Source organism: Rosa chinensis, chromosome 4 (assembly GCF_002994745.2).
Source record: "Rosa chinensis cultivar Old Blush chromosome 4, RchiOBHm-V2, whole genome shotgun sequence".
Taxonomy (NCBI): Eukaryota; Viridiplantae; Streptophyta; class Magnoliopsida; order Rosales; family Rosaceae; genus Rosa; species Rosa chinensis.
The window spans coordinates 28,270,926-28,290,463 of NC_037091.1; the positions used below are offsets into that span (position 1 = coordinate 28,270,926).

At 37.5% G+C, this 19,538-nt stretch overlaps 1 protein-coding gene across 2 annotated transcripts; it reads right to left on the reverse strand.

The window, feature by feature from the left end:
* Positions 1–13,129: 13,129 nt before the first annotated feature.
* On the reverse strand, positions 13,130–19,221 carry LOC112200032 (F-box protein SKIP16). 2 transcript variants are annotated; one of them, XM_024341025.2, is made up of 5 exons: positions 18,935–19,220; positions 18,103–18,825; positions 17,350–17,568; positions 14,608–14,714; positions 13,130–13,478 (listed from the first exon to the last, which is right to left on the reverse strand). In XM_024341025.2, exons 1-5 carry the CDS (start codon positions 19,214–19,216, stop codon positions 13,400–13,402), a joined length of 1,410 nt encoding a protein of 469 aa, XP_024196793.2. In that variant the 5' UTR covers positions 19,217–19,220; the 3' UTR covers positions 13,130–13,399. The 2 variants fall into 2 exon arrangements, with proteins under 2 accessions (XP_024196793.2, XP_024196794.2); XM_024341026.2 differs by lacking the exon at positions 13,130–13,478 and adding an exon at positions 16,343–16,398 and having other exon boundaries at positions 14,700–14,714; positions 18,935–19,221.
* Positions 19,222–19,538: the final 317 nt, after the last annotated feature.

Below are 19,538 nucleotides of genomic sequence, written 5' to 3' on the forward strand. Positions count from 1 at the left end.
GATTTCTAGTTGACATAAACGTTAAGGGCAAAGTTTAAAGCCTATTTTTATGTTTTGAAATAAAGTAGTGATTTTTATATGTTGATTTATATGTTGCTTATGTGAGATTGCTTGATTGATTTTGGATTATAGAAAACTTTTTCATGTTTATGTTCTTTGGTGGCCAACTTAGGATATATGCATGTAATTGGAGCTAATTTAAGTAGTAAAGGCTTTGGACAAAAGTCGAAATCAATTAAGGAGGATTGCAAATAGGTGAACTTATTCATAACTAGGTTGTGCACTTTGGTTGACATCCTTTCTTTGTTCTTCATGTGTTGAATGTGTTCTTGAGTAGCTAGCTTTCTAGACTATGATTGCATGTTCAATAGGATTGATTTAGGTGCTTTCACTTAGATTAATTATTCAAGAAAAGTAAAAAATGGGAAATCGTTTGCTTTCTAACGTTTCACATGGTCAACTTCTTTCTCATGACATAGAAGATCAACTATAGGAATAGTGATTGGATTTCATTCATATGATTGTGGATTTGATATTTGTTCCTTGCGTTCCACTCTTGTATATATGTTTTTACCTTTCTTTTATTTTATTTATTTTAATTTTCAATTTATTAATCCTAAACCCCTTTCTTTATGTTTGCTTGTATATATTTCTATTCTTTGTTTTATTTTTGTAAATAATACTTTATACTTATTTTAATTCTTTAGTTGTTTTTGCAATTACAGGTGTACCCTCAATTCCCGGTTAGAACGATCCCTATTTATTCTATACTAACGATGACATTTTAGGGTTAAATTGTGCGCTTGCTTTTAGCGTTATCAATTTTTGGCGCCGTTGCCGAGGATTGAAAAATCACTTGTTAAATTGTTTTATTGTATAATTGTTTATAAACTGTTTGAAACTTAGTGTAAATTAAATAGGTTGGTTTTTTTATATTGTTGAACACGAGTTTTAATTGTAAGTTGTAAATTGAATGGAATAGGTGAAGTCGCGTTTGTTAATATTGGCCTAAACCCCTTATTGGTGCCTAGTTCAGGTCCCTTAAGGTTGAGGGCGGCCTTTATTAACACTTGTTGAACTGTCTTCACACTTATGACCTTTTTCATCTTAGTAAGTATAGCCTATGTGGAATGGTGTCTAGGAAGGGGACAACGTTCATGACGGGTTTTTGAATCCAGAAGTGCTTGCAAATGAGCCTAAACCACTATGTGGGAGTAGCTCATGCCAAAATAGATTTTTCCTCTCGTGTTCGGCCTCCCCTACCTGGCCATTTCAGTAAGGTTGCCCAAAGGATGTAAGAGGGACTTACATCAATTAATCTAAGTGAAAGCACCTAAATCAATCCTATTGAACATGCAATCATAGTCTAGAAAGCTAGCTACTCAAGAACACATTCAACGCATGAAGAACAAAGAAAGGATGTCAACCAAAGTGCCACTAGTACAAGAATGTTGATAGACATCAGCTAAGCACTGATGTCTATTTCAATAAGCAACCGATGTCTTGTTAAGTGATGTCTAATGTTATGTGTTTATACATCAGTTGTTGGCCGATGTCTATACCATATTTTGACAACATAGATTTACAAGAAAACGATGTCCTATGTATACTATAAACCCATGACTACTAGAATTATCGATGTCTAAGCACCAACTTCTGATGTCTCACATTACTTTAACATCAGTAAGTTGTTTTCACCTAATGTGGAGTCCTGAAACCAAATCATTTTTTTACTTATATTTGATGTCTAAGAAGAATTTGACATCAGTTATTTACTAGTTTCTGTTTACAAATACATCTTTACACCACTAATTGCTTTTAAACCTGTTGTTATCTAGTCTTTTGGCATCCCTTTTAACTTCAATCCTTACTATAGAACTAATAACTTTTGTACTTCAAGATAAGATTAATACAACCGTTCACATACTAAAAGAGCTGTTCTTATTGCTCATATTAAATAGAGAATAAAAGTAAATCGAGATTGATAAGAGGTATTGTTTATTAGCACAAAAAAAAAAATACAATAGCTAGAGAGGGGGACATAAGGCCTGACCTCTTAGTAACAAAAAACATAAATAACTTACATAATGGAAAGCAACAAAAGTTCAACCGATCAAAATTAAATATCTTGGCTATTGAAATCAAATTGGTACCCAAGAATTAATATAATTAAAATGTTATATGAATAAGCACCCTTGGAATGAGAGCAGAACAACTCTTCCTTGCACAAAACATTGCAGAAAATCCTTGTGCAAATCCAATAGAGCAGCAACCCCTCCTTGAATTATCCAGTGAAACCAATGCAACAAGTAAAATAACACCAAAACACATAATCTCAGGAATAGATGCAGGAAAACAACCTTTCATAGCACTCGAGCAAATATAACACCATTTTTGTCCATGTACTTCAACTCGAATGTTGTAATTCTATAGCACTTATGGATTGTAAATTTAATTAAATCATCTTGAAATCAAACTGAAGCCCACATTTTAAGAAAGTTGTCACCGCATATATAACCATGTCTAGTACTCCAATTTTCATCTCATCTTGCATATCAAATCTAATAACCAAACAAACAAGCATAATGATGATTTTAGTGAAACAACTACAGAAGAAATTGAAAAAAGCTTCACATCCACCAAATAGGTCCTATTCTCCTCTTTAAAAAAAAATTTGAAAACAAAGATAATAACGGTTTTGGGGAATGAACTACAGTACCAAAAAAAATAGAAAGAAAAAAAAAACAAGAAGAAAGAAAATAAAACCTCAATGTCTTCAGCATTTGCATAAATGCAAGGCAAATTCAAGGTCACTTGCTTTGTCCACAGCTTTTCCTTATGGGGCTGCTGTTCTTAATTTTTCTTCTTGTTCTTTCTCCCCGATCTACCGTAGACACATTCATAGTGCAAAACTTAAGAAAATAAAGACACAAAACGGCGTCATCTCATCCTTAATTGTTAGATGCTTCAATTCATTTAAGTTCCAAGTGAACCTGCAATTTCCAATTGATGTCACACATTATATACTAAGTAAAAACACGTATAATGAGTAAAAGCATATCAACTGAGGTTTTCCTTCAAGTTCTTCAATAGTTCAACTCCCTCCTTTTTGCCGATCTACAGTTGTTCACCAAGTTCTTCAATGTTGATTTCTTTTTGGTTTTCTTTGTTTTGCGTTCCACATATCCATGAACTCGTATCGACGCGCTCTACAACTTTCGTGAAGGAAGTTTTCGGAGAATCCCAACGTATAAAAAGTCAACCTTGAGCGCCCCCTAAAGTCATACTTCTGAATAGAAATTCGTCCGAAACACTTCCGCTCCATCCACGAGCCACGAAACCGTCCAATAACCATAATTTGGATTCCAGAAAATCCTCGGAAAGTAATTACGAATTTCCGAGGCATCACATTCTACCCCCCTTAAAGAAATTTCGTCCCGAAATTTAAACATACTACTCCCAAAAGTACGCATAAACCAAGCTCAAATCCAATTCTCGATCCCCAACAAGAATTGCTCTCTCCATACAGCCTCGACACAACAATGAGCTAGTCAACCATACAGAATGAAATTCAACTATCAACGATGGTCGCACTCGCACCTTGAGTGATCCATGTGCATTTAGGAATAATCCCCACATCTCAAGTATCACCTGCCTTGCTTGAACATGGATACGGGTAGCCCACCTAGTATCGCCACCCTGGTACATTCTACCATAAAAGTAATGGTGCATGCATCATTACACACAGTGTCCTACGGCCTCAAAACACATTTAGAATAAGGTTTAGCCTAAATCAACTCACGCATGAATCATCACATGGTATTGTGCGCACACAGAGTTGCAAAGAATTTCAACTACCACAAAAGTGAAATATGCAACACGCAATACATAATGCTCAACGATCACCCCTTCCCAAAAGATACCATACACAAAGGTCTAAGTATAGACGTCAGGTAAACCTATCACTACACTAGCACAAAGAGATGCGGTACTCTACTATCACACTTCATCTACACAAGATTAATTTCAAGCAGATAAGCACTTCATCTACACAAGATTAATGTCAAACAGATAAGGTACCTTGCACCCCCGCGTTCTGCTGGCCAATAGCAATCACCCTCGCATGTCCCTGAGGATGTTGCCTCTGCTGATCCCTCTGTCTCATACCCTGAGGTCGGGTACACTCAATAGCCAAATGCCCTACTTGTCCACAATTATAGCACGACCTAGGTTTCGGCTTCAAACATTGCCTCGCCATATGGCCCACTTCCTTGCAGTTATAACATGTTAAGAGTGCCACCTGCCCGTTAGGTGCAACCCCAACAGGTGCAGCTGCCACTCTACCTGGCGCCTGCTGATGAGTCCTCTACCTCTTCCAGAACCCACCCTGATTATCTGTCCCTTCATTGTTCACAACAATTGCCTTTCCCTTCCTTCGAAGGTCTCTGTCAGCCGACTCATGTTCCTAGAAAGTCAGATTCTCCTGTTCAATGGCCATAGCCTTAACGAAAATGAGCTCCATCACCTTCAGTTCCAGAACAGCAACATCGAGCCGGATTGAAGCATTCAGTCCCCACTGAAACTTCATAGCTAAGCTCTCAACATCCATCTGCCGCACAAAGTGATACAATCTTGAGAACTCAGCCTCATACTCCCTCACACTCTTAGTCCCTTGGACTAACGAGATAAATTCCCTTTCCAACTGCTCCCTTATTGAAGGCGGAAAGTACTTATTTCTGAACAGTTCCACAAACTCATTCTAAGTCAGGGTGGACACATCCATAACTCTCTGTGTACCATTCCACCACACCCGTGCATCTCCTTGGAGCATAAATGTGGCAATCTTTCTCTTCTCAATGTCGTCGCAAACGACCATCTCGAAGTAGATCTTCATGTTCTCGATCCATTGATCTGCCAACATGTGATCAGTACCTCCCTGGAATGGAACTCCTCCCAACCTCGAAACCTCCTTTGCCAACTTCGACAAATTAGTAGGATCTTCAACATTCACAACCTCCACAATAGGTGGGATAGGCAGCCCAACATTCGATGCCTCGATATCATTCTCAAACATCTCTTCAACAGGAGGAGGAATCCTGCCCCTACCTCTGGCCCTACCCCTGCCTCTGGGTCTACCTCGACCCCTAGCTCGTCCTCCTTGTGAATCCATAACCTAAGGAGCATAGCAACCTTGGTTAATACTTGTAAAATCTTCAAACACAAGTATAAGTCATCGCTATGACTAAATCAACCACACACTACGTCAGAAGATACAATTCTATCCCCTACGTAAACAAGAGTTAAATCTAAAGGTCCTCATTCCTCAAAAGGCTATAACTCCTAGAAGCTACCTTAAGCTCCTATAAATTATTCACTAAGCCAACACTACCCTGAAGACTCACATTCCAACACTCATTGCATACCCAATGACTATATCAATACCGAAGAGCATCAGATGGGGATCTGCTGCAGACGGGCCATCACTCGAGGAGTATTGATTGTCACCAAATATGCACCTTACGCTCTGATACCAAACTGTCACGCCCCTGATTTTACACACAAGAAAATCGATATATATAATCCCATAATTATACATGCGTGAACGTTCAGTCATCAATACAAAATACCTAGAATCTTTTTCCTTTTAAACCAAGTACATATTGATGCCCTGAACCCTCAAAGTTAATATACACTCGCTCCATAGAGTTATATATTACAATGCTTACGAATTTAATTGTCAACAACAAATAAAACGTAAATACAGCTCAGAGTAACTATACAACGGAAGTCCTTATCAACGGTAAAGTCACAAAGATAGCTTCCTACCGTAAAGCTGCAAAAGCGCCACCTCAGCTTCAGCCACGATTTTCCTGACCTGCAGGATTAACCCCTACACCATTCCATTGAATAGTGCACCGGGTTGCCACACAACAAACCCGGTAAGCTTATGAAGCTCGTATGAGTAACTCAAAACCAATTACACAAATTTCACAAAAGCCTCCTACTCATAACCTCAATCCTAGCATCCAATTACACAAATTACGGTCAAACAAGACTTCTTCAAGCAATGTTTGACGCCATCCTAAAGCGTTACGGCGAATTCCAGCATCACACTCATTCCCTTTTCCCCCCCTTAGGAGCTTTTGTCATCAACATGACATCAAAGGTGAAAATCAAAGAATCACCTTCCTATCCTCAACACATAGTACAATTCGTCACCACTATGCTCTTAAGATAAATCAAACCATCAATCAATACAATCAAGAAGAAACAAGGCAATCACATATCAAACAAGCAAAACGAATCATAGTAACCCCTGCATATAATTTAGTTCAGGAGGTCACATTAAGTCAAGCAATTCAAGACAAAGTAGTCATCGAAGTCCCACACGCTGACGTCTGTAGGTAACCCCAACCATCACAGCAGTCCTCTCGATCTTTGTTAACTTAATAACAACTCAGCTCCGCTACCGAGCAATCATCACGCTGATCATCACCAAGATTTCAAGGATCATCACATAGATTCACGCAGATATCGCCAATCATCGCACAGATAACGATCATCACATAGATTTCGCTGGTCATCACATAGATAGCGATCATCACATAGATTTCAACCATCCTACTCATATTCCTACACAAGCTACACAGATATTTCTATACAAGCTTGACATAACAATCGTCACAGAGATTCACCACGAAGTCACTAATACATGAATATATATGTGTATATATATATCCCATAATATATATATAGACACACATAGTCATCCACTTAGAAATGCCACTAATACCAACTATAGTCGTAGTTAACCTAATAACTCCAAGACAATAGGGTAATCATGTTCATAACAAATATCGATCATATTCATAACAAATATCGATCCTACTCATAACAAATATCAATCCTACTCATAAAAAATATCGATCCTACTCATAACAAATATCGATCCTGCTCATAACATATATCATGAGATTTACTCACCAAACGATAAAGGTATTCCATTCATTAATGAACCTTGTGAGATTACTCACCTCGAAACTCCCGCTGCGTCTTCAATTCAGGACAAGGCAGCCAATCCACAAAATAGCCGTCCAAGGAGTACTACGTCACGTACCTAAAGAATTACAGCTCTCATTCAGTGAACGAATCACAAGGGATAACGTTCAAAACCCTAAATCGAACCAAAATTCCCAAGGTGACGCCAAATGAGGCGAAACCACATCCGAGACCTCCCAAAGTCCCCGGAATACGTCCACGATCGATGTGACCAAACAACAAGTCGATCGGACGCTCGAATCCTCACGGATAGAATAAATCGATCGGTATGAAACTGCAAAAATCATAACAATTCCATACGAACTCCAAAATTTGCATATTATATATTGAAACGCTCGTATCAACGAGTAGAACATATATAATACCAAAAACAGTTCCTTAAGTGGCCGGAACACTGCCGGAACGCCGCCACAGACGGTGGTGCACCGCCGCCGGCCAAAACTCAATATTTCACAAAACTCCCAACATCAAAGTTCTTCATCTAAGCATGCTTGTGAACTTTCCTAACTAGCTCGAAGTCAGAAAACAAGCATAAAGGGTCGAAAACTACCTCACAAGCCGTGAACAGTAATCCAATCCGAGTTGATCGAAGTTTCACGTGAATCGATCCAAACAACCACCAAGGATCGATCAATGAGGCTGCTCTGAGCTCAACCAAGAAGACTTGAAGCCTCGCTGACATCGGAACAAGGAATTCCGACCGGGTCCGAAATCCACAAACTGAACCGCCTTGCAGCGCCGCTGTGGAGGAGAATCGGCGCTAGAGGACACCAGAGGGACTACCAGACGGAGGAGACGATCCTATCTGGAAAGTTTCGTCGCCGGAGACCGCCGCAGTTCACAGGAAAAGTCGGGTCGGACCGTCCGAGTTCGGGTCGGGTCAGTCGAATTATTTCGATTCTGAAGGTGCAGCCGAGAGAGAAGAGAGAGAGAAAGTAAACTTCCGAAAATGGAAGTAATGAAAATAGTAAGTTTCCAACTTGGGAAACTTCTATTTATACCAAAATGGAAATTCCTTCCAATGGCCATAACTTTCTCATACGAACTCTGATTCTCGCGTTCCACATATCCACGAACTCGTATCGACGCACTCTACAACTTTCGTGAAGGAAGTTTTCGGAGAATCCCAACATATAAAAAGTCAACCTTGAGCCCCCCCTAATGTCATACTTCTGAATAGAAATTCATCCAAAAACTTCCGCTCCATCCACGAGCCACGAAACCGTCTAATAACCATAATTTAGATTCCAGAAAATCCTCGGAAAATAATTACGAATTTCCGGGGTATCACACAAAGACTTGAAACTAGAGGATGGAGAGAAAGCTTGACGTTATGGAGAGAATTTTCTGAATGAAGAGGTGTGTTGTGGTGTTGTGGTTTCTGAATTGTGTAGAGAATGCTCCTATTTATAGGAGGATGGCAACTTAGTCTCAAAAATTGATGCTGCTGAAATAGCCTCACAATTTAACCCTGCAAAATGTAGTTGTCAGTATAGGATAAGCAGGGATCGTTCAGTCCGAGGATTGTAGGGTACACCTACACTAAAAGGTCAATTAACAAATAAAAGAATAAAATGGGGGGTTTTGAAATTTGGTTCTAATCTACTTAAAATAAAAACAAAACAAATAAAATTATATACAATGATCGACTTCCGTAACCTAGACCACTACCACTCGGAAATTATTAAGTGTAAAAACAGAAAATTCATTTCAACATGCTACAAAAACGTGCCCATCTTAAATGCTAGATAAGAGCCCAAATGAAAAGCTGTCATGGTCCAATCCATTTATCTGATCCGGTCTTCGAATCAACTCACACGTGCAAATTAACCATTACTCATAGCAATTAACACGTAATTTCCAAAATTGTTTAATCATTAAAATATGATTTTTACCACTCTTTAGAACTAATTACTACTTGTTTAACTCAGCGTCTTAACAAATAATAATTACTCTTGGCAAATTAAGCAAACACACATGAATACTCAGTGTGATTCTAGCATGCAAACTTATTAACCTAACTCTGAAAATTACCTAAACACGTAAAAGGGCACAAGATTATAACATGCATCATCAAAGAATTCTTGAAATTAACTCAATAATAAACTGAAAATCTCAAAAATATTAATAAAAATATTCTGAAAATCTCATGTCTCCAATTACACAACTCACAAATCCAAACACACAAAACCGAAACAATAATTATAAGTAGAGTCATAGTTACACTTTTGAAGCTTTCCTCAGCGGCTTAGCAACATGGTGATGAACTCGTCTCCGCTATGGTGGTGGAGCATCCTTGACTCAGCGCCTAAGAACTTCGTAGATTGATGGAAGGATGATGGTCACGGTCTTGTATGTGATGGAGGTTTGAGAAGCGAATTGGGCTGAGCTATGGAATAATTTTTAGCTAGGAACTGATAAGCTAGGAATTGATCTTGGTCAAGAAGTGATCTTCTTGGTGTTGAGAATGGCTGCTATTTATAGTGGAATTCTCCTCTCTTGTAATGCAATCATGGCCATTCATCTAGAGGTGATTTCTCCTCCAAATTTCCTTGATTTTCTCTTGACAAAGTCATGAATTTTCTGATCTCTTTTCCCCTTAATGGCTCATTGTATATGCCTTGAATAGTGACCTGATACATCCCTTATTCCTCTCCTTTGAATTGCACTAATTTCTTCCAAGAATTGTGCACACAATAAACTCCTGCAATCAAGAAAAATCAGAATTTAATTAGAGTTTATAATCAATAAGAAATCAGATAATTAGGAATAAATATTGATTAAAAAAAATCCATTTTATCTCCTCGAATTCATCCTGATTAATCCTTCAATTTTTCTTGATTTCATCACTCAAGAGTTTTTAATGGGATGGACTCTCTTTAAAACAAGAAAATCAGAAATTAGAAAGTTTAAAAGAAGAAAGTTCCCAAAAACAAAATAGGAAAAATTTCCTAAAATGAAAGAGGAAAGTTTCTAAAATAACTCATCGTTCATTTGCACTCATTTATGCTCTTTTTTACCTCTTTTCACCATTTTCGACTATGAAGTAGCTAAAAACATAAACTATATTATAATTATTAATTTGAAGAGAATAACTTAGTCAAATGAGGAAAAATACATATTAAAAATGTCACACTTTGTGCTCCTATCAGTGACATTCATATGACTAAGTAAGATGTGGAGAACTTAAGTTATACATTGAATGATAGCATGTTTCGAACAAGTCCAATCCAAACTCATAAGGCATACTCTCGATTTTTCTCTCAGAAATGGCTATGCGTAAAAGCTTCACAACCTTAGCCCTTTGGAAGCTAAAGATTGCAAGGATTGTATTAACAATTATGGTAGTAAATGGCTTGGTTGATTTTAGTTTTACGATAAACTAAGTTTCACAAAAATTAAACTAAGCTAATAAAAATGTGGAGACTAAATCAATGAGAAGAGTAGAGACTTAGGCATCACACCTAACCTTGCTCATGCACAAAATGTAACCCATATTTGATGTAGCAACATGCTTTGACAAATTTCCCCTTAGTGCTATGGTGAAGCTACCAAGAAACCAACTAATCATGCAACTCAACAAACTTTGGTGAAGCTAAGTTAAATTACACAACCTTAATCCCATTTATATTTCATTAAAACACAAGTGGGCTATAAACCGCAAGCCTAACACCCCCTTAGAGCAATTAAACTCACGGTTTATGCATTAAGTTTAAAGTAAGAAATTCAAGCAACTTAACAATTCTCGTAGGAATCATTAAGCCACCACCTAAAGGCTACTCATGCTCATGGATTCAAGAAGTGGTCAAGTTCAAGTTTCCGATTCATTAGTTTCCTAAACATGCTTTCTAGGTGACTAAGCTAGCAAACACATTTAGTAAGCATTAAACTTTAGAAACCCATAGATTCAAAACATGCATAAACATCAAAACACATGAAAATTTACATTATTTGCACATAAGTTTGGCTAGGGCTAGCCCTAGCCTCAAATCCAACTACTCACAACACATGTTATTACAAGTACAAGCCATAAACATCAAACTAAAGAGAGAAGGAAGAGAAAAGGAAGAACTACCCATGGGTTTGACTCTTGGTGGAGTCAAACCAAGATGTCAAAGATCCCACCTAGCTCTCTAGATGTAAAATGATGAGAGAATTGCTTCAAGGTATGGGATTTTCGGTTTTTACAACCCAAAACACCATACACATCCACAAACTCAAGAACAAGCAAAAACAAAGGCTTGGATATGTGAAAGCAAGTGTTGTGATTGATTTAGAGTGTGTAGTAACTTTGGTTTTGGTGAAACCCAAGTGCCTACACACCTATTTCTCACACAAACTTAAGCAACTATGAACTAGAACTCAAAACTAGAGAGAAACTATGCTGAACTAGAGAAAAGGGAGATTTTGGTGTTGTAAAATGAGAGAGTAGAAGGGTGAACGGTTTTGGGGAGAGAGAATGGACTATTTAAAGGCCAAGGCAATTCAAATTAAGGGTGGAGATCAAAAGGAATGAAGGGCTAGATGTGATTGACAAATGTGTAAACACAAAATATGGATCTAATTTTTAACTCCACATAGAAATGACCTAGAAAGCCCATAGATATTTTGGTGGAGGAGAAAAAGTAAGGGTAGAATGGTCATTTTGTAGGAGAACGAGGTAATAAATGGGAGATAAAGGTGTAAGGTGTAAGAATTGAACCACTTGTCATCTTTCAACTTTTGAATTTCAAAATAACCTAGACCTAAAGTCTTCCCACATAAAGTCTCTAACCCTAATCAGCTCTTTCCTGTCCTCCACACATGTTCTTGGCCGGCCAACTCGGCCGGAAATGTCCGGAATCTGGTGTTGACCACCGTTGACCCATTTTTTGTCCGTTTGCGCACATTCTTCTCCTTTCTTTCTTCAATTGAATCTCCACCGAATCTCCACACCGAGTTCGGAATTGGCCTTTGACTTCTTCATACCAAATGTTCCTCCATGAGTGTAGATCATCCAGATAAAATTTCAGAGCTTAGTTCGCCGTGGTTTGGCCGGAAATACTGCCGGAATTCGTACAGTTCCGGTTTTACAGTTTTCATCATTTAGTCAGAAATTTGTGCCGATCGTTTGAAGGCCTTCCACTAAGAACTAGCTCTTTCACTCTTCATAAGAAATGATCCTTAATATGTCTAGAATGGATCTGGAAAGTTTCAACTCATTTGAAGTTCATTTGGTCAGTCTGCCGCTCCTCCTCCCTTGCCTAGCTCGGTTTCTCCTAGCCGGAGTAGGAAAATGTGCTAAAGTTGACTTTTTAGTGCATTTCCAAGCTTTTCCATCATTTCCTAGCATGATAAGGAAAACATAATAAATATATATAAATAAACACAAAGGTTAAGCAAAAGTGCAAGATTAGGGGAATAATTAGTAGGTAATTATGGACCTAACAGTTATATTGATGAAAGACTTATGGTATGTTGTCTTCGCTAATATGAAGATCTTAAAAGCAAATTGCTAAAAGCAAATCCCCAAATCCTACGTGTCATTATAAGCATAGTGCTTAATCAAATTCTTGAGGGATTCATATTGCCAAAAGCAAGTCCATAAATGAATGAAAGAGCTTAAACCTCGCTTATGAAATCAAAATTTGACTCTATAATTGAATGTGTACTGTATGATACATACAAAAAACTATATATAAGACGTGATTGGATTTCAAGCCATTGAAAAAGAAAAGGAGAGATTTTGCAGAAGAATTATCAATGATTCCGCATATAATATTTCATCATAAATTACTACAACTCACTGTGTAATAGTGTTTGTTCAAGATTTACTTTTTCTCACTGTGTAATAGTGTTTGTTCAAGATTTACTTTTTAAATATATTAGATAATTGATCAAACAAACATCTCTAAAAGTTTCATTTAAAATTTCTATGTTTTTCCATCACTTTTCTGAATTATTTACCGAAATCGATATATCCACAATATTTCCCTCAAAATGTCCAATTTTCAGACCATAAATATTTCCTTCGAAATTTTTAACCCAAGAACAAATGCAGCTTCACCTAGATCTTCTTTCATTTCAAAAATACTTGCCAAGAACTTCGTCTCTCTATAGCATTCTTGAAACAGGACAATGTCCAGTATTCCAGCTTAAAAGATGATGTACTGAAACTGATACCAGATAATAGTCACAACACACTTGGATCTTAGCCAAAATGTCCAGAAAAGTACAAGCATCAGAGAGAATTTTTTTCTGTAATATTTACCATTAAATAGAAAAGGAGAAATATATCACTACTTTATGATCAGTGTGATCAAGTTCCCACATAAAACATGTGGATCGGGAACTCTGATTATCAGAAGATGTAGTCTGGCAGCTGGAGGGGAAAGCGTGCAGCTAGAACTTCAAATCCTCTGCCTTTTGGGTCCGCCAACCTATAACAACAAACAGAATGAGCAATGTCAGTTCAGCCCGTTCAACAGATAAGCATGGGAAGTGCATGTGTCCATGTTTGTTGCAAGAGAGTTTGACGGACAAGGTTCTTCATTGTGTAAACATCTGAAGATTGTAGGTATAAGATCAGCCAAGTAGAACATTCTCAAACATCACTACTTTGATATGATGGAATCTGCTGCTCTGTAGCCCAAATTAATGACAGACTTCAGGATTAAACCTAGTCTTGCTATATTACTGTTAAAGCTCATTCTAATGAAGACATCAGTCATCAAAACCTTCTAAACTGTTGTGAGAGTTTCCTTTTCCACATACTTGGCATGTGAAGAATCATAAGGGAAAAGTGATGGAAACATAGACAGAGACCCCAAACTAAAAAAAAAAAAAAGATAAAAATTCTGTGCCCAAGTATAATTCAAAGTTCAAACAGAAGAAAACTGTTCCCACGAAGAACTCCTTAGTCCAATGTAATGGCAAGATGCTTTTGGGTTCCACAAATTTCTTTTATTTATTTAATTATTTATGACAATTTGGTTGCACTTAATTTCTTTAGGTTAACAGATTTGCTAACCTAAGGGACAGTTTTAAGGGACTATGAGGGACAAATGCATCTCACCCACATGTATTAAATATAAAAGCAGAAATTGTAACAACTTAAAACTGTGTATTTATTTTTAGCCGTCAGATTCACTTGTCCCTCAGAGTCCCTTAAAAACTGTCCCTTAGGTGAGCAAGCCTTTAGGAAGAAAAGTAAAAGTAGTATAATACGTATACATAGCTTATATATAAAGCAAACTTCATCTTCGAATGGTAAAATTTTTGGACTTCATATTCATGCCATGGCTTATTAACATGCAGAAGAATAACATTTTTAATGAAAAATAGAAATACTGGAAGAACAAAAATTGATCACAAAAAGTGGAAAAACAACAGTACCTTTTTTTCTTTTTTATTAGAAAACCTGTTTTTTCTTTTTGCTGTAATTCATTGTTTGTTTACTATTTGACATTTCATTGAGAGAAAATGAAAGGCCAAATGGCACTCACAGAATGCGTATCAAGAGGCTAGTATGTAATAAAACAAACATTCTAATGGGTGTAGATTGCGTACCTGCCCGGGACAAACACAAAAGAACCTTCTATAGAACCTGACAAAGATGGCAGCGGCGTGCAACTCTCATATACAAATTCTGGCTCACCAGGATGCAAGAGAGGGTACTGCAACCACATAAAGAAGATAAGAATTCTGAAAGCAATATATTCTCTTCTTTTGCATAGTTTGGCACTATAAGTACTAAAAGCCTGAGATCTTCAATATTTTTGCTTTCTTTTTTGAGAAGAAACATGAAATTTTTTTTACAGAAGTCCACAGCTAACAAAGAGAGATAGTACAAAATCCAATACCCATCGCCAAAACAAGAGAGCATAGTTATACTGCAGCTTTCCAATCTAACATAATACTTGATAGAGGATGTCCTTCAAATCTGGTGAAATGGATGGCCAAAGTGCTGCCCAAACGCCAACCTTCTACCAATCTGGTGAAAGCAGTTGCGTGTTTTAGTTATGGGCATATAAAGCGCTAGGATTTTCTAAAGTTCCTTTATCCACCCTAGGATTCCATGAAAATTAAAACTTTATCTTTCCACCACCCAAGGGGGATTTACCAATGTTCTCCTCATCAGTGAGAACATTACCACTGTTATTGAAGTGGGAATTCATATCTAAGACAATTGTTTTGACCTAATTACTGAACATGACGTTGAGTTTTACATGATCTGAGAAAGGATTTTAACGTGGTTTGGCCGACAACAAAAGAGAACATAAGTCCCAATTTTACAATGTATCGTGCCAACAACAAAGGACCACAACTTTGGTTGTCCTGAATTACTAACCAAGGTAATAGTTGTAAATATCGAACTCCGACTCAACCTCTAGACTGATAGTCCATAATTATCCTTGATATTCATTATCATTTTTTAGTGCATGTGAATATCAATTGTCGATAGGGTGTGATGCAGCATAGAGCAACAGTTGGTGAGAGAATGATTTGGGTGGGTTTGGTAGTGTTGAGAGATTAAGAAAGCAGATTGATCTTAGAAGAAATAGAGGGTTCTTAGCTGTAGAATAGAGAAATAGAATGAGGTAGGTAAGGGGAGAGAGACCAAGGCACCAAGCCTTCAATAAAACTCAATTTTATTTCATTCCAATCTGTCTTGGGTTTACAATAGGTAGCCATATTTATAGGATTAAAAAACATAACCGCTGAGACTCCTAGAGCACCAAAAGACTCCAAAGACTTATTAATAATAAGACCCTAAAATACTTGAAGACTTAAATAGACATAAAGACTCACTCAAGACCCTTGAGTACTCACCCTAAGATTTAAATATACTCTTAAAAGCACTAGACTCATAATTACTCTTCATAAAACAGAAAAAGGACTCTAGCAAGACCTTCAAACTACCATGGAGACTTTACTTTGGACCAGAAAGGGTTGGGTTTAGTCTTAGACTTCCAAAGAGGATATTTCTTTTCTAACCAAGTCGCTGCTGCTGCATAATGGTGATTGTAGTCAGACCTTCCATTTGCTATTTAGACTTCCCATCTTAATTTTTTTCATCAAACATCCTATTTTACCCCTATACTTTACACTTACACCTCCCTCCCCTCTACTTGCTCATCACCATCTTCACCTTCACACCATTCATGTCGTTGGGTGAGCCACATGAATTGGTTCAACATAATGGGAACCACTTCTCCTTTTTTTTTTCATACATAAAGAAAACAAACTAACACTAAAGATGAACACAGTCAATCAACCTATTATAGTCCTTGCAATTGCTCACCTGACATCTTATTTTGACTCCTAATCTCAGTCCAATTGCATGTCGTCAATGGCCTCCTAGACAATTGCAAATTCCCTTCAAAGACATTTTTGAGCCAAATATTTATGGGGACTGAGCCATCTAACCGATTATACGGAACAAACTGTCAAAGAATCAACAAATTCAACTCTCTTATAGACCAACTACCCTTGCAAAATACTCCAGCAAAATTTCAATGGAGAAATTACTTTCAGCCAGATGACTCTAGTCTGCAATTGAAGATCAAATCAAGAATCAACCTTGAAAGTACCCTATAATAGTGGTTCCATGTCTGTCGTTCAGATTTCTAAGTTCTATTAGGATGGCCAAATAGAAAGAGGGAGAGGGACAAGGAGACGATTATGGTGTCTCCTTCAGTTTTTTTTTTTAAGGGTAAAAGAGGGATTAAATTTTTACAAAAATTATGGGAGGTTCAAATTGCAATTTAGGAAGTTTGAATAGACTCACCCTTGACGGTAAAAACAACATCTATGCTCAAACATATAACCCTAGTTTAACCGAATTCAGCACAAAACAAAATGTTTGGTACACATTAGGCTTTCAGCTAACAAATTAAACTTAACTACATAATTTCTGACGACCAAAAAGTACACACAAGATTATCAAAGGAATTGTAAGATAAACTTATGTTGGACAATCTTTTATTTTTTGTCTTTTGGGATGAGAAACATACTTTCATTATTGGGGAAGTGTCCTCTGGCCTACGGGCTATGACTATCAATTTCTAAATAACAATGGCAGTTGGCAATGAAATTCCAATCACTAAAATAAGCAATTTTCTCTAGATATCAGAAGAATAGGAGATGTCATTTGAAATATGTTTCGAAGATATGACTCTAATGAAAACCCCTCAGTCAGAAGATCATGATAATTCTCATGTCCACTAAAGGAAAAGGTGTAGAATTGTCAAATCTAAAAGACTTTGGAAGAATTAGACAGCAAATGTAATTGACAAGGTGAAATCGTACCTTTCCTATAACAGCCTCTGCATCTACATTACCTACCACAACATCACCAGCACGAATGACCCAGTGCCTTGAAAGCAGTTGGCAAGAGTTGAATGTCATTCCATTGATGCTACATCCTTCAGGTACAAGCGACATGCGAATTGAATAGGAAAAAAAGTACTTCCTGATGGTATCTTGAAGATTAGTAAACTCCGGGACAAAGACCGAAGAACAACGAACCTGAGTTAAAAATTATAGAGGATAACATTTAGATGACAAGAAACATGTTAATAGTAGACACTTCTGTAATTGCATTCAGCATAAATTTGAAATAAGTTACTTGGAGGAATCAGACCTTGTAAGCTGAAAAATGTTCATGAACAAGAACTATAAATGTAATGTATAGCATATCATGCTTAACAGGTTTAAAATTTTATACGACCCCATAATTGAAGTTGGAGAGATGTTGCAAGTAATAGCTTGGATCCAGCTTGCCTGGTAGTCATATCTAAAACAGATGCCTAAGGTATGTATAACTTAATAACAAATGACACCATCACCTGCTGCTTTAAGGAAACATTGGGTTTCATGACTTAAACTAAGTTGTTTTACAGACTAAGAGCTGGTTATTACCATGTCAACAGGATTGAACCTTTTGATTCCACAATTCATTAATCACTAATACACCAGGCACAAAAGAATAACAAGAAGGTAACTATAATGCAAAAATTTGCACAATTTCCAGGAGATGCAGAAACTAATAAAAGCACCCACCTGTACGCCACTTGTTACGGCAGTGGAACAGAAAGGGGGTTCCTCTGGAAACTGACAGATGCTTCTCATAGTTTGTTGTTCACGGAGTTTAATAATTCCATTTTCTAGACGGCGGCCGTGTTCTTCCAACCAAAGAAGCATGGCATCCTGCTGTCGATCACCACCGTTGTAATCATGAACTGAATTAACCAACGCATTCGGTACACAAGGAAGCATTTCACCATCAAGCAGAAGGTTGGCCGTACCAACATAGAGTTGACCACTTGTACAGTTGAGGAAAAACAACTTTTGGCTAAATGTAGAAGCAGCCACAACAATATAATCCGGTGTTGCTGAAAAATCAAGCGTTTCCATGATGTCCTTTGTTGCTAATACTATCTGATGTAAAGGCAACAAGCGGACATTAACCATGCGGTCATAAAAAGAATAACCACCTATGAGGCCCAGTAGAGTGCCATTTCGGCTACTTGACCAATTCTTGTCCTCTAAATCTTGACCGTCATGAAAACGATAGAGAATCCTGGTTGGGAGGGGAAGTTTTACTTTCAATGTGTTCTCCAACTCTTGAATGTCAGCTTCTGACGCACCTTTGTTAAGCGTAGACTGAGCCTCTGGGAAATTAAGAGTCAGCCAGTTGGTAATTTTGCCCCAACACCTTTTGACTCGCTTGACAAGGGACCAAGGATACATATGAAAAGATTCCCGCCATGATTGATAACATGCCTGAACCAGACGAAGGGATGTTAGTACTAGTAGGGCATCAACACACAATGAACTTGAAGTGAGTCTATCTCTGTCTGTAATTGAAATTCTAGAAATGAAATAGAAGGACCTTGAAAGAAGGAGCAAGGTTGCCATGAGGATCCAAGGGTTGTGAGAGGTGGAGCTCTTGGGCACAGAAATGGGACCAAAGAGGTTCTTCAGAGGCCGAAGCTCTGAGTTGCTTGCTGACGCACGCGGCTCTCCCTGACTCTTCAGCTCCTAACTTGCGCAGGATTATGTGTAGCGCTAGATCACCCACTGCCTCCAAACCCATCTCTCTCTCTCTCTCAGTCTGCCTCTCGGTTGCTGTTTCCAGCTTCTTCTGCTGTAAAGAGTGATTCGGTGACTTCATCTCACATATATTCTCTTTATTTTCTACTTTTCTACCAAAAAAGAAAAGGATAACTACCCTCTTTTTAATTTTACCGCATTATTTATTTCTCTGTGATATTATTTTTTTGTTTAAGGACATCTGATTTATGTGACTGTCTCAAATTTCAAGTGATTTATCTAAATTGTAATAGAGTTAGTTTGACACATATCTTCGGAGATATCTTATTCATTGTATGATTCAGTTTCCATGTAAAACTTATATTCTCTAGTTGTAATATTCTATATAAAGAGACTCATATATATTATCAATTAAAGCACAACTCAATTTTCTCTCAATTTCA

Coding starts and splice junctions, on each gene's coding strand:
- LOC112200032 (XM_024341025.2), bottom strand. CDS start 19,216: ATGAAGTCACCGAATCACTCTTTACAGCAGAAGAAGCTGGAAACAGCA. Junction 18,826..18,934: donor ACCTTGCTCCTTCTTTCAAG/GTCCTTCTATTT, acceptor CGTCTGGTTCAG/GCATGTTATCAATCATGGCG. Junction 14,715..17,349: donor CAGAGGCTGTTATAGGAAAG/GTACGATTTCAC, acceptor ATGTGGTTGCAG/TACCCTCTCTTGCATCCTGG.